Here is a 17,501-nt window from a genome sequence, read left to right as displayed (position 1 = left end):
CATACTTAAATTTGTGTCATTCATATCTTTTTAATCAAAAGTAATGTTTATTTATTAAATAAATTAAATAATACATAACTGAATACAATGTCATCTTCTGTGGCGACTACTTTCTCCAGTTACTGTCAGTCGAATGCAGTGACTAATTCTGTATTAATACACAGGCATAAGAAACAGTGAAGTCTGATACATTTATGCAGTCTCTCAACAGCAAATAATCATAAACATGATAAGGTAGTATTCTAACAAACTGATTTGAAAAGTGTGTTTTTATAAAAGCAGCCTTAAAGAGTTTGTGCAAAATTAAAATATTCTGAATTATTCTGATATTCACTAATTCATATTGCAATGACATAACAATGTTAACATTTTCTTGGTCACATGAAATTCAACTCTGAAAATGGTATGTTTTTTGTAAATTAAAAATTAGAAAGCCTTAAAATTCCTTACTTGTATTCCATACCAAACCACACTATTGTTTATACATTAAAAAATAATGTATTAAAAAACATTAGGTGTGTAAAAAAAAAAATTAAAAGACACACGTGCACAAAAACTATCCATCCATCCAGTTTCCAACCCGCTGAATCCAAACACAGGGTCACGGGGGTCTGCTGGAGCCAATCCCAGCCAACATAGGGCACAAGGCAGGAAACAATCCTGGGCAGGGTGCCAACCCACCGCAGGACACACACAAACACAACCACACACCACGCACACACTAGGGCCAATTTAGAATCGCCAATCCACCTAACCTGCATGTCTTTGGACTGTGGGAGGAAACCGGAGCGCCCGGAGGAAACCCACGCAGACACGGGGAGAACATGCAAACTCCACAAAGCGAACCCGGGTCTCCTAACTGCGAGGCAGCAGCGCTACCACTGCGCCACCGTGCCGCCCGCACAAAAACTATCCATAAAACATTTTAAAACCCTCAAAAATAAAGATAAAGAAATATTGCCTTTAGCATTACCTAGTTTTGCCTAATAGTCTAACAAGAGCACAGGGACGTAACAATTTAACCCTTGTGTGGAGTTCATATTTTTGTTACTTTGCTGGTGGTCATGGGTCTGGCAGACTCACAACAGTAAGTTTTTAAAACAATAAAACTATAACATTTTCTGTTAAAATACTTAACAGATGTTGACTTTATATAATTTAGAAATACTAAATAATACTTACGTCTAATCAGTGAAAGTACTATTTGATTCTTGTGATAAAATGCGATTTTTTTTAGTACACATCAATAATAATCAACACACTGGTGGAATATGTCACATTAAGCCTGAACACATATAAAACAGACAAGCTTTCCACAGCTATTGATTTTATTGTTTTTTGAACAAATTGAAAGGACAAAGTTTACATACATTATTATTTATATTGAAATGATATAATGAGCACAGTTGAATATAAATACATAGCACAGCCCCACACAGCATGATGGAACCTCCACCAAAATTTGACAGTAGGTAGCAGGTATTTTTCTTGGAATGCGGTGTTCTTCCGCCATACAAAACACTTTTTGTTATGACCAAGTAACTCAATTTGTGTCTCATCAGTCCAAAGCACTTTGTTCCAAAATGAATCTGGCTTGTCTAAATGAGCATTTGCATACAACAAACAACACCGTTTGTGGCGCGAGTGCAGAAAGGGCCTCTTTCTCATCACCCTGCCATACAGGTGTTCTTTATACAAACTGCACTGAATTGTAGAATGGTGTACAGATACACCATCTGCAGCAGGATGTTCTTGCAGGTCTTTGGAGGTGATCTGTGGGTTGTCTGTAACCGTTTTCACAATCCTGCGCAAATATGCCACTCCTGGATTTTTCTTGGCCTGCCAGACCTGGGATTAACAGAAACTGTGCCTGTGGCCTACCATTTCCTGATTACATTCCTTACAGCTGAAACTGACCGTTTAAACCTCCGAGATAGTTTTTTATAGCCTTCCCCTAAACCATGATACTGAACAATCTTTGTTTTCTGATCTTTTGAGAGTTGCTTTGGAGGATCCCATGCCGTCACTCTTCAGAGGAGAGTCAAAGGGAAGCACAACTTGCAATTGACCACCTTAAATACGTTTTCTCATGATTGGACACACCTGTCTATAAAGTTCAAGGCTTAACAAGCTAATCCAACCAATTTGATGTTGCAAGTAATCAGTATGGAGCAGTTACATGCATTCAAATCAGCAAAATTACAAGGGGACCCAAATTTTTGTATAGCCAGTTTTTCACATTTGATTTAATTTCATACATCTACAGTTGTGCTTGAAAGTTTGTGAACCCTTTAGAATTTTCTATATATCTGCATAAATATGACCTAAAACATCATCAGATTTTCACTCAAGTCCTAAAAGTAGATAAACAGAAACCAGTTAAACAAATGAGACAAAAATATTATACTTGGTCATTTATTTATTAAGGAAAATGAACGAATATTACATATTTGTGAGTGGCAAAAGTATGTGAACCTTTGCTTTCAGTATCTGGTGTGACCCCCCCCTTTGCAGCAATAACTGCAACTAAACGTTTCCAGTAACTGTTGATTAGTCCTGCACACCGGCTTGGAGGAATTTTATCCCATTCCTCCGTACAGAACAGCTTCAACTCTAGGATGTTAGCGGATTTCCTCACATTAACTGCTCGCTTCAGGTCCTTCCACAACATGTCGATTGGATTAAGGTCAGGACTTTGACTTGGCCATTCCAAAACATTAACTTCATTCTTCTTTAACCATTCTTTGGTAGAACGGCTTGTGTGCTTAGGGTCGTTGTCTTGCTGTATGACCCACCTTCTCTTGAGATTCAGTTCACGGACAGATGTCCTGACATTTTCCTTTAGAATTCTCTGATATAATTCAGAATTCATTGTTCCATCAATGAAGGCAAGCTGTCCTGGCCCAGATGCAGCAAAACAGGCCCAAACCATGATACTACCACCACCATGTTTCACAGATGGGAGAAGGTTCTTATGCTGGAATGCAGTGTTTTCATTTCTCCAAACATAACGCTTTTCATTTAAACCAAAAAGTTCTATTTTGGTCTCTTCCGTCTACAAAACATTCTTCCAATTTGCAGACAAGCAGCAATGTTTTTTTGGAGAGCAGTGGCTTTCTCCTTGCAACCCTGCCATGCACACCATTGTTGTTCAGTGTTCTCCTGATGGTGGACTCATGAACATGAGCCAATGTGAGAGAGGCCTTCAGTTGCTTAGAAATTACCCTGGGGTCCTTTGTGACCTCGCCGACTATTGCACGCCTTGCTCTTGGAGTGATCTTTGTTGGCTGACCACTCCTGGGTAGGTTAACAATGGTCTTGAATTTCCTCCATTTGTACACAATCTGTCCGACTGTGGATTGGTGGAGTCCAAACTCTTTAGAGATGGTTTTGTAACCTTTTCCAGCCTGATGAGCATCAACAACTCTTTTTCTGAGGTCCTCAGAAATCTCCTTTGTTCTTGCCATGATACACTTCCACAAACATGTGTTGTGAAGAGCAGACTTTGATATATCCCTGTTCTTTAAGTAACACAGGGTGCCCACTCACACCTGATTGTCATCCCATTGATTGAAAACACCTGACTAATTTCACCTTCAAACTAACTGCTAATCCTAGAGGCTCACATACTTTTGCCACTCACAAATATGTAATATTCCATCATTTTCCTTAATAAATAAATGACCAAGTATAATATTTTTGTCTCATTTGTTTAACTGGTTTGTCTATCTACTTTTAGGACTTGAGTGAAAATCTGATGATGTTTTAGGTCATATTTATGCAGAAATATAGAAAATTCTAAAGGGTTCACAAACTTTCAAGCGCAACTGTAAATACTGCTTCACTAAAAATCTTTGTTCGGAAAACACACCAGTACTCCTAGATGTTCCTAGGAAACGAAAGACATACCACTGTTATCTTTTTTTATTGAAAGTAGAGTAAATTATTATGCAGGTTGAGAGGGGTTCTCAAATTTTTTCATAGGACAGTAAAAGTGTAGAACTTGCCTTGAATATTCACTCTCAATTTAGCAGGATACAAGAGACTGTATCTGATTTCGGTTTTCCATAAGCACTGTTTAATACTGTAAAATGCTGTGAATTCAGCAGCTGTTGAATGTGAAAAATCAGGGAAAATGTAAACGCGTTTTTTTTTTTTTTTCTCCCAAATATAATCTCGTTTCAGTCTGAGAAGAGACATCACATTTAGTTTATATTGTAATTCATTGAAACATACAATAAGGCTTCACGGTTTTGAGGTGTTCGATCCACATATGCGGCAAGCTGCTGATTTCCTGGTATCTGATTGGAAGTCCTCTCCAATTCAGCAATGAATTTCACTTGGTTTGGGCTGTCACGGTTTTCAGGGATGGTCACTGCAGCGATTGTTACCTTTAGCTCAGACTATTTGTTTTGGTCTTCTCCGTGCTCTATGGATGGAGTAGCAAGCCTAGTTAGAGTCGTGCCACTGACTCGCAGTGGGTAGTTGACAGCAGAGAAAGTAAGGCAGTTCAGTTGCAATGAAACTTCTGGAACTGAAGAGTTCTCCTGGTCTGACTCACTTGCACTTTCACTCTCGACTGAAGGCGATGCTGCAGCGTCAGATCCCAGGAGATCTGTTCTTTCACCTACCTGTTCCAGGTTAGTCTCTGGCAGGCTGTGCCTTGAATTTGAAGCCGGTTTAGGCTTGGATGAAGTTTTAGCCGTCTTTTCTGTTTCTTTCTGAGCATTTTTTCTGCCACTCATGCTTATATATACTGTAATTGAAGCCCCTCAAGGTGAGTAAATACAGAATACCTCGGGATGATAAAATAAAGAAGGGAAAAATAACACCACTGCTAATGGAGTTCCGTCTCAGACATCCATCTGACTTTATTATCCAACTCATCTTTAGCGACTTTAATACCAATTCTATCTATAAGGAATGTACTTCATAATTAATTATATATTTACCTTATGTGTGTATTATTTATTTTTTGTATGTTATTTATTCATGTCTAATTTTAGTTCTTTTTTCTTTAAACTAAAAATGTGCTACACAAATAATTTTGACTGTATTTGCAGAGTCCATTGTGGTAACGGTCTCATTGTTTTCCTACATATATTTAAACATATAGGGATGAGATTTTATACAAGAAAATTAGAATTGATTTAAACAGTAATAACAACTGTGTAAATAGTTGGTGTTGGCCCTCCGATCAAACCCATGACTGTATGGATCCATTGAATAAACACTTGACTGGACTTCTGCAGGTTTCTCCTAGGTTTTGTTTTATACAATAGCCTAGGGGGATTGTTGGCAGGATCAGCACTACAGCCACCTTAAAAAAAAAAATCTCTCACTGTTCTAGTGTGGTGTTGAGATGTAACCTGCTGTACTCGGATCCCAATCCAGGTGGTTCATTGTGTGGTGCGTGCAGCAACACGCTATTAGCACATGCTCCCAATCTCTTATGGAAGAACTGCTACTCTTATTTTTAGTCTCTTCTTTCATTTATAAACCGATATGAAATATAGTGCAGCTTTAATTAAAATTACTAATTTATTCAATAACAGTTAGTGTTATTTGTCAAAATATTTCATGTATGCCCACTAGAATATACAATACAATTTATTTTTGTATAGTCTGAAATCATACAAGAAGTGCCGCAATGGGCTTTAACAGGCCCTGCCTCTTGACAGCCCCCCAGCCTTGACTCTCTAAGAAGACAAGGAAAAACTCCCAAAAAAAAACTCTCGTATGGAAAAAATGGAAGAAACCTTGGGAAAGGCAGTTCAAAAAGAGACCCCTTTCCAGGTAGGTTGGGTGTGCAGTGGGTATCAATATACTGAAAACAAAATTGATAAGGAGGAGTCCACTGCACACCACAATAAACATTTCTATGTAAAAGTGCCAGTTAATTCCTGTGAACCTTTGTCCTTTGAATGCATACTAATGCACATCTGAAGGAATACTTGAACAGAGGTTAGCAGACAACAATGCATACTGAAAGTTTGGCAGTTTTTTCCATCTACTTCACTAACCTTTAAAGATCAAGGATCAAGTCGGGTAAAACTATTACTATGTCGTAGCATTTTCTACATCTGTAACTGTAAATTTTAATTATTCTCAATACCAGTAACGGCACACTGCACGAATACGCTTGACTTGAGCATTCATAGTTTTCATACTCTCTCTACATTTAGCATTCGTTTGCTCAAAGGCTGATGCACTTGCTGCTTCCTGAGCAGCTCTTTTTTTATCCACCCTAGCGGTCCGCTTCTTCTCTTCTTTTGTCAGCATCTTTTTGCGTTAAAACTGATTAAGTCAGTGTTTGTGTTGCAATTACTTAGTACGTTTTCTTTAATTTTTCACTTAAGTTAACACTTAAGTCTTCAAACTGCCTCAAGAATGATTTAAGATATGAAGAGGTAGGGGAAGTGACAGAGAAGGTGGTTGGGATGAGAATGACGCCCGTATGCATGCGCCACACGGCCGCCCTGCTGGCCTCTGCGGAGAGTTGATTCTACAATAAAATAAAATAAAAATAAAAAGAGGAATAACCTTGGAGGTCAATCATCACCATGAAAGCGGATAATAGACGTCATGTAATATATGTGTACCAAATTTCAGGTCACTAGGTCAAACGGTTTGCAAGATACAGGTGAATTTAAAATCCTGGACAGACACGGTAGCGTATGATATATAAAGACTAAAAACTCCCTAAATTACAATCTAAAATGAACATTTGAATTACTCAAATTACAAGTCAAACACAAACAAAATTCTAGGAACTACATTCTAAACTAAGAGTTTATTATTTTTCACTAAATTACTATGTTTCAAAACAAACTTACTGATCATGTCTTGTGTCAGGTATAGTCCTGTCCATTCGCAGTTTGTCACTTTCAAGCTGATTAAATTTATTACGTGCATAAGGATCTTGGCCAGGTTTTACTACAGTAGCACTAACATACTGATCTTGATCAAAGTCCTGCCACCTCATTTTTCCTGTTAGGATAAAACAAAAATAAGACATAGTAAGATCACACAATTTTTGAACTCACTAAATATAAAGGAATAAAGCAGATAAAGTATAACAGCTTAATATTAATTTAATTAATGGCCAAAAACAAACTAATATTTATTAATCCAGCACCTACCTATATTCCTTTTTAAAACATTCATTACTGAGGATTACAGTACTTGATTCACAATATGTTTTGGTGATTTTAAGCATAATAAGTTTTGCTCAGCAATAGGGATATCACAGGACAATAGTGGTTATATTTGATACTAATACCAGTAAAATTCACTATATACCATACTTTTAAGCATCACAGCAAAAACAGAAATCCCATTCAATTGGTGCCTTTTAGTTACACAACAATCATTTTTATAAACAAGTACATCCATTCAATGCAAGCCTGGAGTTTTAGTGTGGGGCAGAAATGTGGATTCCCCAATGTCATAATAAATGGGGACTTTATAATCTTGGGGTGATTTCAGTAATGGGTTAATAAAGAATAATATCATGAACTAGCCGATTTATCTTAGCAAGCGCACACTTTACATTTATTCTGACATTTTGTGTCAAATAAGAGAACATGCTGCTTAAAATCAATGCTAAATATAAAAGCTCAAACATTAGTTTATCTAAATACAGTTGAATTAGTGAATTCCAAGATAATTTTAGATATTTCCATTTAACAATAGAATTACCAAAGCCTACGAAAAAACTTGTAGATTCAGCCCACCTTAAATCCACTCGCACCTCTCCCTCAGCGTCTTTTGTCCTATAAATGTGCCGATTAAGACAAGCAGCAAGCAGCCTGCTATTCCATTACCCCCCCGCTGCAGACCGTGCATAATGTTCTCCCAGCTCATTCCTTGATTGATTATCTGGGAGTGAAGTGCTGGAGTTTTAGAGTGGAAATAATACATCGTTATCTGGAACACATGCATTTCATTTGCGTTCTCGGTTTTTTATTTTTTTGACATCATAGACCATAAGGTGCATACTAATTCTGCGTGAGCAGGAACACTCAATAAAACTGAATTAAAAAAAAAAAAAAAAAAAAAAAAAAAAAATATCGAAGGAGGCAGATTCACCAGCGTTTGTGTGTCAGCTTTAATCCCTCCAGATCAGAGAATGTCCAGTTCCATTGCCTCAAAACACCACTCACATCTACAGTTACTCCCAGTTTCAAATAAAAACTAACAGCGTCAGATCCCTGGGTGGGGTGGGGGCAGTAGGATGTATCGTGAGTGAGAGAATAAAAGTGAAAAAAAAAACGGTAACTTTTACAAGTCCTATAAACGCACACCATCTGTTACAGACACAAACCAAATGTATGTGTGTACTGTATAATATTAACAATAAGAGCAGCTCACTACTGAAAACGGCAAATACAGGAGGCAGACAGGATCGAACCGGGGACTCTTGATTACAAGTCAGCAAATCTTACCGCTACGACACGGAAGCTGTTGTATCGTCCTTGAACCTTTTGTGAAACGGTTTATTTGATCTTTGGACTTCAGCCTTCACACATTATATAGTTTATGCCTTGTGAGCTGCGGAGCTGATTGCACCTCCAGAAAATATAAATGCTGCTGGGAAAACCCCTGAAAAACAATTACAGACTACCTTCACATTCCTCCTTACCTTTCTGGCGGCTCTGTTGCATAATCTCTCTCTCTCAAAGAAGAAGAAGATACCTGTGCTTACTTTTAATTGAGAAACGGAAGTGTCAACTCTATCCTGTCAAGGAGCATGTTTAAAACCTTTTAAAAGAGACAAATGTTTGTTTGCAGTGTTTGAATAAAATTCCAGTCTCTTCAACCTCCTCTGTTTTCTGTGCAATTCTGTGACCCAAACGTGACAAGTGGTACCAGGAGTGGTTGCACAGATGGATGCTGAGGACATATTTCAAATCACTCAGAATGTTCCGCTACCTTACGATCCAGACGATGATCCGATCCCCCAACAGAATGTTCCGTCTCAAAATATTCGGCAAATCGTTCCACTGCCTCCGCTACCAGACAATGCTAAGAATGTGCTGATGAAGATGGGTCCTTCCGATGACCCAGAGTTGTTTCTTTTGGCTTTTGAGCAAGTGGCGACTTTGTTGGGATGGGACACACAAACTAGGGAAATTTTGACTGATCAAGGCACACCTTTTACTTCTCGCGTGATGAAACAATTGTGTGACAGCTTTGCTATTAAGAAATTGAGTACCACTGTTTACCATCCACAGACTAATGGTTTGACTGAACAGTTTAACAAGACTTTAAAACAAATGATCAGACGAGTTGCTCATAATGATCCTACATCCTGGGACTCTGTCCTGCCTTTTGTTATGTTCGCGGTGCGGGAAACGCCACAAGCGTCCACTGGCTTGAGTCCATTCGAGCTGTTATTTGGCAGGCACCCGAGAGGCATCCTGCATGTTGTACAGGAGGAATGGATAGGAAACGAGTCAACAGCTCTTGGGCCGGGCTTTGCAGATCGGGTAGTTTCGTTACAAGATAGAATTTCTAAGCTTTCTTCTATTGCTGTGGAACATCAACAACGTGAACAGGAAACACAGAAGCGTCTTTACAATAGGCGCAGTAAGCTTCGCGAATTCAAACCTGCCGATAGTGTTTTGGTACTGGTTCCGTCTGACCCGCTCAAATTCCTAGCTAAATGGCAGGGCCCTGCCATTATTGAGGAGTGTATGGGACCAGTAAATTACAAAGTTAGAATACCAGGCCGGCACAAACCATTCCAGATTTTACGCGTTAATCTCTTGAAGGAATGGTATGATCGGCAGGGTATTTACACTTCCTTAGCTGCTGTCTCTCAAACCGATGTTGCCATTGGTAACGATTTGACTGGCTCACAAAAGACAGAATTATTAACTTTGATTGAACGGAACACTGATGTCTTTTCAGACTTGCCAGGCGTCACTAACCTAGCAGAACATAAAATCACTACTGAACCCGGTGTCCAGGTACAGATGCGACCATTTCGAATTCCGGAAGCACGATGAAATATTGTACGCAAAAGAAGATGCTGGCATTAGGTGTAATTCGTGAAAGTAAAAAAGTGACTGGTGTAGTCTGGTTGTATTAGTCCTAAAGCAAGACGGTTCGCTTCTGTATCGATTTTAGGCGCTTGAATAAGGTCTCTAAATTTGATGCTTATCCAATGCCCCGTGTTGACGAGCTGTTGGAAAAACTGGGTCAGGCGACCTATACCTCCACGCTAGATCTCACAAAGGGTTATTGGCAGGTGCCTCTAGAGACTGACAGTTGTGAGAAAACAGCATTTTCGACTCCTGACAGACTTTATGAATTTACGAGACTCCCATTTGGTCTTCATGGGGCACCTCTAACTTTCCAGTGAATGATGGATCAGATATTGCGTCCTCACTCTGAATATTCTGGGGCATATCTTGATGATGTGGTGATTTTCAGCAATGATTAGCATTCGCATTTCGAACGTCTTCAGGCTGTCCTTGACAGCCTGAAACAGGCTGGCTTGACTGCTAACCCTAAGAAATGTAAACTGGGTATGTCGGAGACTCATTATTTAGGTTACTCCTAGAGCAGGGGTTTACTTCATCCACAGTTGAGAAAAGTAGAAGAGATGCTTGCTTACCCCCGGCCTAAAACGCAGAAACAGGTACGCGCTTTTCAGGGTTATTACAGAAGATTCATCCCTGACTTTACAAATAGGGCTGCCCCTCTTTCAGAGCTTACTAAAAGGAAAAAAAAAAAAGCCCTATTTTATGGACAGAAATTTGCGAATGTTCCTTTTCAGATTTGAAAACCGCTTTGTCTTCTTATTCGGTTTTGCGGAATCCCGATTTCTCTAAGGATTTTGTACTACAGACTGACGCAAGTGCATTCGGTGTAGGTGCCGTCCTGTCCCAGGTTTTTGATGGAGAAGAGCACCCTATCACATACTTGAGTAGGAAATTGCTCCGCAGGGAACGCAATTACTCAACTATTGAGAAAGAATGTTTGGCGATTAAATGGGCTGTAGAAGCGCTACGTTATTACTTATGGGGACGAAATTTCACATTAGTAACTGATCATACTCCACTTCAATGGTTATACCGTCAAAAAGATACAAACTCTCGTCTCATGAGATGGTTCTTGGGCTTACAACCTTACAGTCAGGCATCGACCTGGCTCTGAGCATGTCAATGGTGATGTCCTGTCACGTCTATTTGAACCTGGTCTGGAGAGTCGCTTGATTCACAAAAACGTGAATAAAGCGGAGGGAGGGGGTGTGAGCTGCGGAGCTGATCGCACCTCCAGAGAATACAGACACTGCTGGGAAAACCCCTGAAAAACGTTGACAAACTACTTCACATTCCTCCTTACCTTTCTGGTGGCTCTGTCGCATAATATGCCTCTCGCGCGGTACTCCACTTACTTAAAAATCTTGTACGGGCTTCTGTCAGTTTGGAATTGATTGTTTCGCTTCTCCTCCTCTCTCTCAGACTTTTCCTGCTCCTGATACATACTTCTTCGAAGAAGAAGATACCTGTGCTAACTTTTAATTGAGAAACGGAAGTGTCAACTCTATCCTGTCAAGGAGCACGTTTAAAACCTTTTAAAAAGAGACAAATGTTTGTTTGCAGTGTTTGAATAAAATTCCAGTCTCTTCAACCTCCTCTGTTTTCTGTGCAATTCTGTGACCCAAGCGTGACAGCCTACATTTTGTCATTTACTACTAAAATATGAAAAACGTTTCCATTTTAAGAATGTGTTTACACAGATTATTGTAGAAATGGAACGCACATGAAATGCATGTATTCCAAATAACTATTATTTCCACTCTAAAACTCCAGCACTTCACTCCCAGATAATCAATCAAGGCATGAGCTGGGAGAACATTGTGCACGGTCTGCGGCAGTGGGGGATTGAATAGCAGGCTGCTTGCTGCTGGTCTTAAATCGACACATTTACAGGACAAAAGACGCTGAGGGAGAGGTGCGAACGGATTTAAGGTGGGCCAGATCTAAGAGTTTTTCGTAGGCTCTGGTAATTCTAGTGTTAAACTATTTAAAGCGGTTTTCGTAACAACATGCTTTTGAAGTCTGGTTTTCAGTGAACCACTCTGTTAAGTGCGTAACATTTGATATTAAGTGGGGAGGTTAAAAAAAAAATTGAATCATTTACAAATAATGATTATGCAATATACCGATTATTAAAAAAAAAAAACCTGATTTTTAAATGAATAAAATGCTGACATTCCAGAGAAGAAAATATGATTGTGTGCAACCATGCTTAAACCATACTATGTGATTAATTACTATAGGCCATTAAACATGAGTTGCATGAACCATGCATTTGCTGCTGCCATGATAACCGCTAACTAATGTAGTTATTGTTATTAAAATGCATAGTACATACATTTACTTATTTTCTGCAATGATGTCCATATGTTGTCAATGCACATGGACATTTTGCTGATGGAACGTACACTGTGAAAACAGTGAAAAACGAAAACTTGATTGATAAACTGTTGTCAGATATATGCTGCACCATGGCAATTTAAATCTAAAGCCTAGAGTCACTTTTAACTTCAAGTAAATGTAGTAAGAAGTCAAGCAAAATGACACCTTTTATTGGCTAACTAAAAAGATTATAATATGCAATCTTTCGAGGCAACTCAGGCCCCTTCTTCAGGCAAGATGTAATTATGATATAGAACTTCAGATGACTGCAGCCATATGCAAAATGTGCCACCATAAAGTCAAGTATCATCATAATACCACAAATATTCATGTGTAGCATATTCATTTATTTGCAGCAACCTTCGCCAATATACTGCAGCTGAGAATGCAGGATTCCGCAATATAATTCATACTCTCTATCCAAGGTACATTATTGAATTGCAACAAATTTTCCGAGATAAAGCAGTTCCCAAAATATACAAGGCTAAATCAGAAATAAACCATTTACTTTGTAAAGCGTAAAGAGTTGCCCGGACATGTGACTCATGGATTTTGAGATCCACACATTGTTAAGTTACATTAACACTGCATCATATAACTGAAGGATGGCACATATCCTTCTATGTGCAACAAACCTGAGTCGTGAATGAAAGGCATACCAGGGCTAACATGGCCAAGCTACTTCATAATGCCACTGAGGAATGGGGAATTACAGAAAAAGGGTCAGTGTTAGTCACCAACAATAGGGCAAATATGATTGTTCCAGCTAAGGTGGTCAGCTTTCCTAACATTAAATGCTATGCACACACAATAAACTTGGCAGTTCACTGTAAACTCACACTACCAGCAGTTGCATGGATCCCAAGGCCTTCAAGCTTGGCACCAAAAGCAAAAACATTGGAACAGTGCATATGATATGGCGCTACTAGTACAGTGATCCCTCGCTATATCGCGCTTCGCCTTTCGCGGCTTCACTCCATCGCGGATTTTATATGTAAGCATATTTAAATATATATCGCGGATTTTTCGCTGCTTCGCGGGTTTCTGCGGACAATAGGTCTTTTAATTTCTGGTACATGCTTCCTCAGTTGGTTTGCCCAGTTGATTTCATACAAGGGACGCTATTGGCAGATGGCTGAGAAGCTATCCAGCTTACTTTCTCTCTCTCTCTCTCTCTCTCTCTCTCTCTCTCTCTCTTGCGCTGACGTAGGGGGGTGTGAGCAGGGGGGCTGTGTGCAGCTGCTTCCTGAAGGACATGCTGCACGGAGCTTCGCATACTTAAAAGCTCAAAGGGCACGTATTGATTTTTTTTATCTGTCTCTCGCTATCTCTCTCTATCTCTCTCTCTCTCTCTGTCTTCCTGCTCCTGACAGAGGGGGTGTGAGCTGCCGCCTTCAACAGCTTTGTACCGGGGTGCTTCGCATACTTAAAAGCCAAAAAGCCGTATTGATTTTTTTTTTGACTGCTTGCTTTGCACTCCTTTGAAAAGGAAGATATGTTTGCATTCTTTTAATTGTGAGACAGAACTGTCATCTCTGTCTTGTCATGGAGCACAGTTTAAACTTTTGAAAAAGAGACAAATGTTTGTTTGCAGTGTTTGAATAACGTTCCTGTGACCCAAGCATGACATTCTAAAAATAACCATATAAACATATGGTTTCTACTTCGCGGATTTTCCTATTTCGCGGGTGGCTCTGGAACGCAACCCCCGCGATGGAGGAGGGATTACTGTACAAGATTTCTTAATTCCGTACAATCGCAAGATGGAGAACAACAAAGCTGCATGTCTTTCAAACTGCGTGGTCAGGGTGTGTTAAAAAATATAAAACAGCTCTCTTTAAAGCTCGCTCAGATTACTATTCTAAAATAATAGCAATAATAAAAATCATTGGGTACTGTTTAAAACAGTGGCAAATTTAACAAAAGGGAATTCAGATCTACAGTGCAAAATACCAACAGATATTAGCAGTACAGACTTTATGAACTTCTTAACAAGAAAATTAAAAATATAAGATCCCAGATCTCGGCATCACAGTGCAAAACACATACTAGCTTGGCAGACCCTGTCTCACATTGCATTCAACACTTCAGAAATTTTAATCCTGTAACTGAGGAAGTCTCGACTTTAATTTCTAAAATGAAACCTACTACTTGTTCCCTAGATCTGGTGCCAACAAAACAAGTAAAAAGTGCAATGGATGTTCTTGCAGAGCTTATTCTTAACCTTGTTAATAGTTCATATTGCATGGCACAGTACCTGTAAGTCATTACTTAAAAAGTCAGACCTAGACCCACATATACTTAATAATTATAGAACCATTTCAAATGTACCCTTTCTCTCTAAAATAATTGAAAAAGTAGTCGACAATCAGCTTCAGTCATACCTTACGCATTACAATCTACTTGAGAAATTCCAGTCTGGTTTCCGCACTGGGCATAGTACATAACATAACAGCACTAACACATGTTGTAAACGACATTCTGCTTTCCTCTGATGAAGGAAACTCCACTGTAATTATGTTGTTAGACTTAAGCGCAGCATTTGACACAACTAACCATTCCATTTTACTGCACAGGCTGGAAAATGATGTTGGGCTTACAGGTACTGTCCTTGCCTGGTTTAGTTCTTATCTATCAAATCAATTCCAATACGTATAGAAATGTGCTGACAGTACTCCATCATTTTACAGAGAATTGAGATATGGTGTCCCGCAAGGCTCAGTCCTGGGACCTTTACTGTTTTCACTTTACATGCTTCCACTTTGATCTTTTACTAGAAAACAATGCTAATTTTCACTCGCATGTGGATGACACCCAGCTATACCTTTTCATTTGGTCTAAAAAATAAAATGTTTCTCTGATGTTGTCTTTAATTAGTTTGTGAATTAAAGGAGGGGGTGGATGAGAATTACTTGTCTTTAAACAATGATAAAACAGATTTTAATTATTAGAGAGAATGACGCTGAGTGCAACAATATGTTATCATCATTTAACTCATTTGGAATCACCATTAATTTTATTGAATCAGCCCAGAATCAAGGAGTTATCTTTGATTCTAGCAAGTCATTTAAAGTGCACATTGCAAAGTTGTCTAAATCATGTTTTTCCATCTTACAAATCTTGGGAAATTAAGGCATTTTTCTAAATAAGCAGAATTCTGATAAATTAATTCATGCATTTATTTCTAGTAGGACTGACTACTGGTGTTCACTGGATGTTCAAACTGTACTTTACACAGCTTCCAGTTAATCCAAAATGCTGCTGGAAGAATTATTACAAGAACAAGAAAATATGAACACATAACTCCAGTTCTTAAATCTTTACACTGGCTCCCAGTTAAGTTTAGGGCAGATTTCAAAATCTTCCTTTTAACATATAAAGCTTTAAATGGAAAAGGTCCGGCTTACTTGTCTGAACTTCTCATGACTTACAAACCAGAGCGTACATTAAGATCTCAAGATGCCGGTCTGCTTATGATTCCAAGGATTTAAACAAAAAAACAAAAAAAAAAAAAAAAAAACAGTGGGAGGCCGAGCTTTTAGGTACAGGGCCCCTAAACTGTGGAATGGTCTGCGGGCTACTATAAGAGATGCCCCTTCAGTCTCAGCTTTCAAATCCCGGCTGAAGACTCACTACTTCAGTTTAGCATATCCTGACTAGAACTGCTGATTAACTGTACAGACTGCATTTCTGTTAGTCATTAGCACTAAAACATAAGTAATAGGACAGTTATAATTTGTTACTAAGCCTGGTCTATTCGGTTTCTCTTCTCTGTACTCAAAATGTGGGACTTGGTGCCACTGCCCACCTGCCAAGTTGTTTGCCTGCCTAAGGCAAAGTCATCTCTGATGGAGGAGAGCAGGAATCATCAGGTAGAGGGGTTCTTTAATTGGATTGGCTGGCCCAGCACGGACTCAGCTGTGGAATATCCAATAGCGGGAGGCAGCTTAAATGGCCAAGGTCTCCAGGACTCTGAACAAATCTAAATCGTATTATGTGATATCATTTAACCCAGCTACAGGGGATGCACAAACCAGTGTGTTTCTTCGTGCCGGTCCCAAGACCGGATAAATTAGGAGGGTTACATCAGGAAGGGCATGCGGTGTAAAATTTTTTTTTGAAAATCAATATGCGGACAACAGTACAAATTTCCAACACGGATCGGTCGAGACCTGGGTTAACAATGACCGCCACCAGTACTGTTAACCAACAGTATGTCAGCATGACTGGTAAGGGAAGAGAGTTAGCAGATATGATGGAGAGAAGGGAGGTTGATATACTGTGCTTGCAAGAGACTAAATGTAAGGGAAGTAAGGCCCGGTGGATCAGAGGTGGATTTACATTGTTCACATGGTGTGGATAGGAGGAGAAACGCAGTAGGGGTTATTCTGAAGGAACAGCATGCGAAGAGTGTTTTGGAGGTGAAAAAAGTGTCAGGCAGAGTGATGATTATGAAGCTGGAAATTGGAGGTGTAATGATGAATGTTATTAGTGCATATGCCCCGCAAGTTGGATGTTCGATGGATGAGAAAGAAGATTTTTGGAGTGAGTTGGATCAAGTGATGAATAGTGTACCCAAGGGACAGAAAGTGGTGATTGGAGCAGATTTCAATGGACATGTTGGTGAAGGGAACAGAGGAGACGAAGAGGTGATGGGTAGGTATGGTGTCAAGGAGAGGAATGAAGAAGGTCAGAGGATAGTGGATTTTGCCAAAAGGATGGTCATGGCTGTGGTGAATATATATTTTAAGAAGAGGGAGGAACATAGGGTTATGTACAAGAGTGGAGGAAGATGCACACAGGTAGATTACATCCTATGCAGAAGAGTCAATCTGAAGGAGACTGAACACTGCAAAGTGATGGTAGGGGAAAGTGTAGTTAAGCAGAATAGGATGGTGGTCTGTAGGATGACATTGGAGATCAAGAAGAAGAGGAGGAGAGGGAGTGCAGAGCCAAGGATCAAATGGTGGAAGTTGAAAAATGAAGACTGCAAGGTTGAGTGTAGGGAGGAGGCGAGACAGGCACTGGGTGGCAGTGAAGAGTTGGGCAACTACAGAAGATGTAGTA

At 39.4% G+C, this 17,501-nt stretch overlaps 1 protein-coding gene across 1 annotated transcript in view; it reads right to left on the bottom strand.

Moving 5' to 3' along the window:
* Window positions 1–17,501, bottom strand: part of galnt2 (UDP-N-acetyl-alpha-D-galactosamine:polypeptide N-acetylgalactosaminyltransferase 2) — a 324,782-nt gene that overhangs the window by 248,050 nt on the left and 59,231 nt on the right. Inside the window, exon 3 of the mRNA XM_028797339.2 lies at window positions 6,837–6,990. Coding sequence (XP_028653172.1) covers window positions 6,837–6,990 — 154 coding nt within the window. The remainder of the gene's footprint in view (window positions 1–6,836; window positions 6,991–17,501) is intronic.

The sequence above is a fragment of the Erpetoichthys calabaricus genome, chromosome 3, assembly GCF_900747795.2.
Source record: "Erpetoichthys calabaricus chromosome 3, fErpCal1.3, whole genome shotgun sequence".
Classification (NCBI taxonomy): domain Eukaryota; kingdom Metazoa; phylum Chordata; class Cladistia; order Polypteriformes; family Polypteridae; genus Erpetoichthys; species Erpetoichthys calabaricus.
The sequence above is the reverse complement of the archived record's forward strand: the minus strand, read 5'-3'. Positions and strand labels throughout refer to the sequence as shown.